At 35.9% G+C, this 10606-nt stretch overlaps 1 protein-coding gene across 3 annotated transcripts; it reads right to left on the reverse strand.

Annotated features, from left to right (window-relative positions):
- Positions 1–2940: 2940 nt before the first annotated feature.
- Positions 2941–8438, reverse strand: LOC141899981 (serine/threonine-protein kinase Sgk1-like). 3 transcript variants are annotated; one of them, XM_074786648.1, is made up of 16 exons: positions 8380–8438; positions 7266–7431; positions 7102–7185; positions 6872–7017; positions 6713–6800; positions 6435–6475; positions 6284–6341; positions 5969–6184; positions 5769–5881; positions 5644–5680; positions 5471–5557; positions 4962–5057; positions 4757–4864; positions 4448–4585; positions 4282–4339; positions 2941–4195 (listed from the first exon to the last, which is right to left on the reverse strand). In XM_074786648.1, exons 2-16 carry the CDS (start codon positions 7419–7421, stop codon positions 4068–4070), a joined length of 1554 nt encoding a protein of 517 aa, XP_074642749.1. In that variant the 5' UTR covers positions 7422–7431; positions 8380–8438; the 3' UTR covers positions 2941–4067. The 3 variants fall into 3 exon arrangements, with proteins under 3 accessions (XP_074642749.1, XP_074642748.1, XP_074642750.1); XM_074786647.1 differs by lacking the exon at positions 8380–8438 and adding an exon at positions 7827–7958; XM_074786649.1 differs by lacking the exon at positions 8380–8438 and adding an exon at positions 7837–7932.
- Positions 8439–10606: the final 2168 nt, after the last annotated feature.

The raw sequence follows: 10606 nt of genomic DNA on the forward strand, positions 1-10606 counted from the left end.
ATCGAACTTTGAATTTGTATGAATTGTATGGAACATGGATGTTTGAAACATCAAACACAGGGTATATGTATAATAGTATATAGAGTAATTTTTGATTTTCAATTTTAGGGTATGGTATAGATGAGTTGGAGATTTTTTGAAATAAAATGAATTTTAGGTCACTTATATATTTCAGAATTCAATCCTCCATATGAGTGGGATTTTGAGTGAAATGTTCTGGTATTTTGTTATTTGAGACTAAAATAGAGTCTGTTCAACAAGACAGAGTCTCCTCTCATTGGTGTTTCTTGTGAACTACCATTTTCGTTTTTTCTGATTACATCTAATGGACGTACACATCCATAATCAATCAATCAATCATTTGTTAAAGAGAAATGATACGATAATTTTTGGTATTCCATTACTGACCTTTTATTAGATCAAACTATCGTAAACTTTCACTCTTGTCTTTAATGCTTCTGCTATTGATGTGTACCTGCGTATTCTGCCAACTTGATGATGAATGCCGGCAAGCCAAAATGTTTCAGCTGATAAGATTCTTTTTACTCAGTCGTGCATATCTATCAAATCTATAAACAGTCTTTTCGAATAATTTTTCATGCATGTATGAAAATACATTGCATTATCTAATGGAATATGGTTTCATTATCGATGTGATGTCAAAATCCAGGATTGTTAGTACATACTACGATGCTGGTCTTTCACAGCTCATATTTCACTTCCAATAAATCAATTTTAGGACATTTGAAGAAGGCATATCATTATCGTATACGTAATTGCTAACAATTCACTAAAATATTTTTTGACTGTCTATGGCATTAGGGAACCCACACTTCGCACTATGACATTTCATACCGATAAAAGCTGATAGTTGGCTGTATATGAATTTCAAAGAAGAATGCGTGGCTTCAGTTATCAGATTGTTGTTGATGAGTAATCGTGATGTCACTGATCGTTCATGGTCTTTATGACAAATTACTCATCGTCAAAACGTCGAAGTGTCTTTACAGTCACAAACAGGTATATGCAGATTGCGTAGTCTCGTGTAGGTGAACGGAAATTGAGATTTTTATTTTGATGACGTCAATGATATTGATGAAATGTCAAATTACTTGTTGTTTTCAATTCATCATAAACAGATAGAAACCTTGCCCACACAGATTATCAGACTCTTTGTCTGAGACAAAGATCACCAGTTCCAGTGAAGTGTAGTTTTCAACCGAATCATCCTTATCAGTACTTGTTGAATCAGGTAGATAAAGTACTAAGTATTCACTACAACTCATAGTATCATTTCATTGGATTACCTATGTCAATTTCAATGGCTAAAGGGGAGAGTCTGCTAGGCTTTTATAATATTTATGTCAACTTTGGTATATTAAACCTTACTCAAATTTTTGAGCACATTATCCCTAATTTTTCTGTGCTACTCATTCAATTCATTTGTTCTTGAATGAGCTTCTATTTTCAGTTATGTCCTCAATTATTTGTATTGAAGCTTTCTAATCTAGTCTCAAGGTTGGAAATCATTCCAATTTACTTTCAGTTCAGTTCAGTAAAAATCTGGTGAAATTTTAGATTTCAAGCTATTTCATGAACTTTTAATTATCTGATTGCATTGATTTTACATTAAGACATAAATAGCTACAGTTGAACCTTGTTAATACGACTCTATTTAAAGACGAAACACATTTATTACGATGATTTCCAGCATGTCCGGGCCAAGATATTTATGTCAATCAAGCTTTGAATATTAATAAATAACCTGTTTAATGCGACAATTTCACTTTAGCCCACAAGATTCCAGTATCAACTAGGTTCCACTGTATATCTTCATTCATAACTCAAAAAGAATTGAATAATCATTAAACTTGATGCTCAATTCATGAAAAACATATGTCACTATTTCATTCAAGACTGGCATTTTATTTTGATATTTTGTAACTTAATCTAACATGTGTATGTATGTCGCAGTACCTCAATGACGTTTCAAAAGTAACCTGTATTAAAGGAGTTACCTGTAGGGCATTTCAAACAGATTTATTTCTGAATGATGTACCACCCAAAACATAATATTCGCTTCAAGCAGGATTGTACGAATATTTCAATTACTAGGCAACCTCCATGGTGATCTTTGATTACAGGGAAAAAAGATGGGTCTGCATTGAAAGATGATTCCTTGTATCATACACTAGCATTGTGTTCGGGTTTGATAGATGCAACAAAAAGTTGTTCAGAATGTTTTATTCCGTTTTCTCAGTAAATTGACTCACTCTTCAGCGATGACCCCGATGCTACTATAGGCTTTTGAAAAATTCTAAGAACAGCTCTGAATGATACTACAACTGAAAAGTTTTAACGAATGCTCGTTTGATCCTATTTTTATTTGATTATTCTGATGTAGACCTATATCGGCGAGTGATGGAGATTAAGTTATCATCTCAGCTGCCCAGTTCTAATTAAAGTTTCAAGGGTCTCCCAACAGACTCAACTAAGTTTGTTGTGGTTTGTTGATGTTCCAGATATTGGTTTCATTATCAATGTAATTGTTTATTATAATGTAATGACTTATCATGTGTTAAATTAGTATGTACACCACGTTCCATGCAGTCTCTTACAAGATTATATACATATTGTCATGTATACCTTTTTCACTCCATGTAATGGCGAGCAGATCAGTATATGTGATATTTGTTTAAAAAATAAACACGTCAATTAATGAAAATTATAATGGTTCCTTGTTATTTATAAAGGATAATTGGTAAAGTCTTGCAAACATTCCATACTTGATATTAGAAACTAATGTTCGCTCGATTGTCAAGTGAATATCAGTCGAGTATGAAATACCACACATAGGACTGCAGATGATGATACCAACGAACACGGGCAACGAAAATATAATAAAATAGCAGAAGGAATCAAAAACAAAATTAGTCTCATTATGATAAAATCTTTATTGATTATCAATAAACGAATTGAATATTTTCTAGTTAGTACCAGAGTTTACACTCAAATGGCAGCAACCCGTAAAACTAATCAGTCACTAGTCCAGTGTATTCCACAAATTTCTATTTAATTGATTATCACAGATTTATTAATCCAAGAATTACAAAGAGCAATGTAACGTAATTAATACATGCACAGAATACCATTATCCCTGATTTCTATGCTTTCATGATTCATATTGAAACGAATAATAATCAGTTTGAAACGAAAGACTTAAAATTTATAAAATGAAATTATTAATAGAAATTCATGTAGGAAGAAATATATAAGATGTTCGCGAAAAGATCGAATAGTCAATTGTAAAATGTTTCGTAACGCAACATCTTCAGTTTTACCACGAAACAATCTGCAAACCATTGCATATTGACTACTGCGACTACCACATCTCGGATATTATATATCTAATTAGCGTGTACCAATTAGGAATGGAATAAGGCGGTATCATTTATAGCTAAGATCATTACAGTTATATCATATATATGAGAATCATCATATTTAAGTATATATCCTGTTGCTAGTATTGATAGCCTTCATATTAATTCTCATTATCTAGCAACAGACATTCACAATTCACTGCAGGTGCCTATCACTCTATAACAGCATGAGAAGTTGCGTGTCCTTCCCAAGAAATTTGCCGCAAAACGTTTAATGCATATGTACAATAATAGACAACAGTCCTTCATTTTCATTTGATTCTTAAGTACTAAACATGATTATAATGAGAATTCTATCAGAGCTGGAGGGTGTGTGTCATTTGATTGCTCTGTCTTTGAACTTCCAATTAAGTGTAATACACCTGTATCCCCCACACGACAGAGCACACCTCATTCCAGGAATATGAAAAGTAATTTGATAATGTAACATATTATACAATACTGGCTAGTATAATTCTCTTTAATGTTCTACAATGTATTAAGTTCAATTAGCACCTTCATATGGACAGTACACAGATTATCAATTGCACTTCAGGACTATATACAGTATCGACGATATTTTAAATCACTTTTAAAAAGGTGTCTCCATTATCTCAATTTTTCTCGGACAACTGAAATGTTTGAGTTTTAGTAGTCATCATCCTCAAAGACATCTTGGATTGGAGGAGCGTATGAGAATCCCAGGAATGCATTGTCAGCTTCAAGAACACTGGCACTAATCATGTGACCACTGTCCACTGATTTTCCAACAGATTCTATAAAATGAAGGCTCTCATATATTGATACATACTACAATAAAATCATCTTCTTGCTATTATGAATTTTCCAGCAATGCACTTACGTGGGACAGGCTCACGGACAAATTCTGGATCAAAGTGTTTCAAGTCAAGCGGATCTTTCTGAAATATCCATAAAACACATCTTAACACAGTTTACAAGATATTTGCATAATGCATGCTTATAATGATGTTATCATATCTAATCATTAGCTGTGATATTTTACTCACTATATTAGGATTGTATGGTGGCATAATTCGTTTGGCATCTAAATCATCCCAGTTTATACTAAAGAAGAATGGATGAGTCTTGATATCTTTGAAATCATTTGCAGCTCCTAGTCGATTTTCTCGTTCCTTTTGTAACAACTAAACGATAACAACAGCAATTAATATGCAGAATATAATGCTTACAATGTATGTCTTATGAATATAACATAATGATATAGGATTAGTGTCCAGATTTATCATGCATATTACTGCCACTGAGGTGTCAGACTCTGCAACTACATGTATCTACTGGACAACAGGATTTCTTACCCCTTCTAGAATATTTCTGGCTTGTATTGTGACATTGGTGCGAAGTTTCAGTGGTTTGTACAATATATTGTCATACATCTCGGCAGTATCGCGGCTATAAAATGGGGGCTGAAAAAACCATGCAATGAGGTTATATAGGTATAGACAAGTGATAGAAAAAGTGCTTGTGAGTGAATTCTATAATGATGATTGGAATAATGCTTACCAAACCATACATCATTTCATAAAGAACTGCACCAAGACACCACCAGTCAACTGTTGTATCATAGGGTTGCTTTCGCAATACTTCAGGGGCAAGGTACTGTCAGAATGATTATGCAAACACACAGTGTCAGATATACATTTGGTTAAAAAAAATTCCATTCGTACATAATACACGAGATTGATTGCTTACATATTTATACAGTTGAACCTTGTTACATAGAACTTCAAAGGATCAGAAAATTCGTTTGTTATGAGTGATAGTTTGCTATATCCAGTATGAAATTATCGAAATGGTTCTATTTGAGACGAAATTCTAGTGTAATAACTGATAAATCCTTATATCTGAGGTCGTTCTAATGAGGTTCCACTGTATTCATAGAGAATGAAGACATACCTACAAATCCTGTGTAAGGCAATAAAAATTTCAAATACAAATACGGTATATATCAATCAAATGTATTTGAATAATGATAATGAAAAAGAATTAACTCTTATTAAGATATTGCTTACCTCAGGTGTCCCACAAAATGTTGAAGTGGTTGTTCTGTGTTCAATCCCTTCTTTACACAGACCGAAATCTGTTAGTTTTACATGACCCTACAATATTTGGGTACTATTTAAATTAACAAAATCAACAAAGTTCTTTTCATTTTGCATGCCATGTTTATTTCATTTATTTTTACCTGTGAATCAAGCAGGATGTTTTCTGGCTTTAAATCCCTGAAAATTGATTAAAATAAATGATCAATAATTCAGTAACATCTTAGATGTCTGAAAGGTAAATGAATTAAATCTTGTTTCATGATACCTGTATATAATATTCATACTGTGTAAATATCCTATTGCACTGGCCATCTCAGCTGCATAAAATTTTGCCCTCGCTTCAGGGAAGTACCTTTCTCTTTGGAGGTGGAAAAAAAGCTAAAAGACCAAATGAAAGTGAGAACATAAATTCTGTTAAAAGAAAATATCAGTCACATTTGCTAATATATAGGGAAATGTAATTACCTCACCACCATTTACATAATCGAGCACGAAGTACAATTTGTCAGCCGATTGGAATGAGAAATGTAGTCCAACCAGGAATGGATGTTTAACACTCATCACAAGCACATTCCTCTCAGACATGATATGTCGCACTTCATTTCGTTTCATAATCGCCTTTTTCTGAAGGACCTTTATCGCGTAAAGTGTTTCTTCTGCTTTGTGCCTAGCCAGTAGAACCTGAAATAGAGGTGTACCTGGTAATTCATATTCATCACTTGTTCCTGATTAAATTGTTTTACTACAAATGGAGAAAGGATCTTGCTCTAGGTAACCTACCTTGCCAAAACTTCCTTTGCCAATAACTTTAAGAAACTGAAAATCACTTGGACGGGCACTAAAAACAATTTCTCGATTAAAAGTAATGTACCTAAAAATAAGTTTCAAATTGATTCAACTCACTTGATGGTAAATTTTAATCTCTAGTTACCTTTTCTTCTCACTTGGTCCAAGATTAATTTCGTTGCTTGCCTGCAAATCGAAAAACGATTTCTGGTATTAGGTAGGATTAAATGGCAATCCACAACCAGATTGTATTGTTGCGTAGAATAACCAAACTTATTCACCCTGCTATCTACAAGCCAAATTCAAAGGTAACATGCAAGAAATGAGCACGAGTATAATACATTTAAAACGTTGATGACACCCATTTTACTAATCAAAGATGGACAAATAAATAAAATAATGTATCAAAACATTTATACCAACCGCATCCATCGAATTATCATCCAAGTTTTCATCATCATCTCCACTGTTGCGTACATTATCAATGTTTAAAAACTGTCGTACTTCCGGCCTAAATCATTGTAAAACACAATATAAAATACAGGTACAATTATTTATCGTCAACTTCATTGTCATACTTACAAAGCCATCAGTTCTTGTGAGCTGAGAAGTTTCTGGGTAAATTCATGAAGTCCTTCTCTTCGGTGTTTGATAAAAGCTGGATCCATATTTCCAAACAATTTTTTCCCTGGTAGCTTCAAATTGGCATGTGGATATTTCCTTTTAAGCTGAAAACGATGGTTCAATGTAATGAAAATGGCACCTACTAGAGTAAACTAATCAGCTTCTATTACTGATGTTCTAATACATACTTTTTCATACAGATGATGAAATTCATTGTATCTCCTAAAAATAAACCATGTTTTTCCACCAGAACAAACAACTACTTTGTAAACCTACGAAGAGACGTTCTAAAATATAAGCAAGTGCTTACAACTATTTTACTTTATTTCATTTATTCATGAAGGCAACATACAGTGAATTTCTTATTCTTCTCCCAAGCCTCTGTATCAGAAATCAACACACTGGCAGCAGCATCTCTTGAGTCAGAACCAGAACTACTCGAATGGGACTCAACTTTTCCTGTAGTTGACTTTCCTTTCCCATTACCTTTTCCATTCCGACTTAGCATGGCTATTATCCTAATCAAAAGAAGACAAACAAATTTGATAACCATGAAGGAACACACGCCGTAGTGAAACCAAAACTTAATCACTATAAAGATTAGAATTGAATGGATAATTAGTGGTAGCTATTAGGCTATTAATTAGAGGCAATGCCAATGGATTGGATATGCAAATGTACCGTATTTTACTAAATTTTAGCGGTATTCACTTAACTTTTTCAACTTAAACTTTTTTCAGTTATCAGTTCACCTTTTGATACACAAACCCATTAAAAATATTCGTGCGGTTGTATTTAGGCCTATATAGCTGATTATGAACGTAAAAGGCGCAATAAAGTATTAATTGCATTGAATAGAACAGTAATATAGTATCACCAAGCTTTAAATGACCAGAAAGCGAATGGTTTTTACCAATACTTAATTTTTCTTGGTTTAACCTATCTTGTACTTTCTCCAAAGCATCGTTCATTTAAGTGTCAATAAATATTATACGCATGAAACCTGTTAGAAGTAAAACACTAACAAATCACAAGAATGTTTCCGGGTTAATGGCAGCACTGCACGGTCAATAACTCACGTGCCACAGCTCACATTGACTGTACGGCTGTGAGGGAGAAGGCCGAGTAAAAGTCCTTTAAGCTAAACCCTAACCAGTCCCTTCTTCTTCCGTTTACTGTCAGCATCAACTTGTTGATGAATATTACAGTTTTGTAGTCCCAGTGAACGTAATACCCGAAAAAGTTCGGGGTTTGGCGCCATAAGTGATCTTTTTTGTGATACGATCACATTTCCGAGATACGATCACACCCATTTCTTGTGATCCTGCCGCAAATTGCCTGTGCCGTGGCGTGTCGTGCAGCAGCGTTGCCCCTCGAGCCCTGTGCCTGGGACAGGACCCGAGATGCGGCGCACCGCCTAGTGTACGAGTAATCTGCGTCATCATTATTTTCTAGACACTGCTTACCTTCAACTAATGGTCCCGATTCAATAGTGAAATACAATGAATAAGAAGACATATCTATATATGACTGACCTTGCTAAACGCGGACGATAAGATAACAACACTCAAGAAATTGGTGTGTGCTATATTATTTACCGCGTGTCAACAATTCGGACGGTGCAGCCCCCAAATACAGCATTTATTACCGGTCGTTGAAATGCTAATCAGAGAAATTCGGCCAGTCCGTGCATGGTCCTCTTCAAACCCTTTTAGCTTGACCCGGCCTGAGCATTTCCTACGTTCAACCATACCCGTGGTGGGTTTAGGGGGGAGGGGTGCGTGCTCCCACTAAAGGTGGCACCTTTTTTCTATAAATGATATGTCATCGTAAGAAGTCAGGGTTTTTATTTCAATTTCCATCCATGTTAGTTCCCTTTTTATGCCGATTTTAAGGTTCTAATCGATAAGTTACACCGACGCAGTGTGTACTCGATCTCATTCAGCATTCTACTTATTTGCTCAACTACTTATTTATAAACCGTGACTTAACAACTATAACACATAACAACATAAAACAATAAATTTCGCAAATATATAGTTGAAATGACAGAATGCTTGGGGGAATTAAAGTGTCAAAGTCTAATTTGCGGTTTTTGGACCAGTGGCGTTGTAGCTGTAATATCTTCAAGTTGCAATCATTTTTGCAGAAGTTATGATTTTCACATTAATTCAAATTGTTTTAATCCGTTGCAGTGGAAATCTGGCAATTTATGTAGTGGTTGGAAGTTTTTAATTGGTTTTTAAATCATTTAAAGTCTTTTTGATGGAAATAATGTTGTTGGATTGAGCATCATTACAATTTCTGTGATATACGGTCAAGAAAAAATAAATATATATTGTTTGTTCTTTGGAATCGGTGCTAACCGAACCCAGGACAACCTTTATATTAAGTATCAGATTCATTGGGTTCGAACCCGGACACCCCTATCCTCTATTCAGCATCGACCACTCAGAATCACTAAGCAAATGCCTGGGACACCCCTGTACATCCTCTATTCAGTATCAGGAACTCTGAATCAATATCAGTTATTGGACGCCCCTGTTCATTCTGTTAAGATCACTACCACTCTGAATGGGTGTCAGTAATTCCTCTTGTTTCGAACCCGGGACACCCCCGTACATCCTCTATGCAGCATCAGGACTACTCTGGATCAGTAAGTAGGCCTAGGCCTAATTACCGGGTTCAAACCGGGACACCCCTCTGAACATCCTCTAACCAGCATCCACTCTCCAACAAATACTAGATTCCGAGACACCTGTGTTTAGGGTCACAAATCTGAATTGATTTTGATGTAGCAATGAATATTTTTGATAAAGTCACACTTAGTCGCGATAAAGGAGCAAAGTCACTACAGTCGCGATCCAGACTTCCGACAGACACGATTACGTCAATGTCCACGAAGGCTCAGTTCGCTACAAAGCTGTGCGTCTGAAGAATTTGTTCCCCTGTTGATACTTTATACGATGATGTCAGATAAAGCATTATCATCTTCTATTACGACAACGGCGCGTGACACTTGCGTCATCAGCTCAGAGCGAGCATCACCGCACTCCAGATGAAATGTGTGGCAGTTCTATTTATTGATCGGCATTTCCTTGTATGGAGAGCTGACAATATGTAGGCACACTTCACAAAATTGCGGGGTGGTTGCGCAGGCACGCCGAGAGTCTGGCCCCGGTGTAGCCAACTGGGGGGGGGGGGGGGGGGGTGGGGTGGGCGGACGGCTGAAACGCCGACCTGATGTGGTGCCGCCGCCCCCCCCCCAACTTTGATAAACGACGATGTTACTTAAATAGATTTCAGAATTAGAATTTTCCATGAGATAGTATCATCCGCCCGATCGAAATTAGCCGGGTTCGCTCGATCGAATTGCCCGCGGCCCGGGTTCGACAACACCCCATAAGCATGATAAGGTTATTTTTCATATTGTGATTAAAAAAAAACACGCATAACTAGCAAAATGACGAACTTTGTTTACGTATTGTTTGCTGTCATTGGTTATTTTTGTTATCGATTCCATGTGTTTGATGAAGTGGGTTGCGCGTACCGGTACCTAGTTTGCCAACAAATCGGCTACCGTACTTGTATCCGTTCTCGAATTGAACGCTACGCTGCGGCCACCGTGAAACACGATCGGCGTGACGTCAATGTTCGGAAACACGTTCGGTAATCTCCGGCAGCGATAATTGG

Source organism: Tubulanus polymorphus, chromosome 2 (assembly GCF_964204645.1).
Source record: "Tubulanus polymorphus chromosome 2, tnTubPoly1.2, whole genome shotgun sequence".
Taxonomy (NCBI): domain Eukaryota; kingdom Metazoa; phylum Nemertea; class Palaeonemertea; order Tubulaniformes; family Tubulanidae; genus Tubulanus; species Tubulanus polymorphus.

Excerpts from the sequence above, each read along its gene's own strand:
- LOC141899981 (XM_074786648.1), bottom strand. The coding sequence starts at position 7,421 with ATGCTAAGTCGGAATGGAAAAGGTAATGGGAAAGGAAAGTCAACTACA. Across the intron at positions 6,801-6,871 it reads TCACAAGAACTGATGGCTTT|GCCGGAAGTACGACAGTTTT; the intron begins GTAAGTATGACA and ends ACAATGATTTAG. Across the intron at positions 6,342-6,434 it reads GGACCAAGTGAGAAGAAAAG|TGCCCGTCCAAGTGATTTTC; the intron begins GTAACTAGAGAT and ends AATTGTTTTTAG.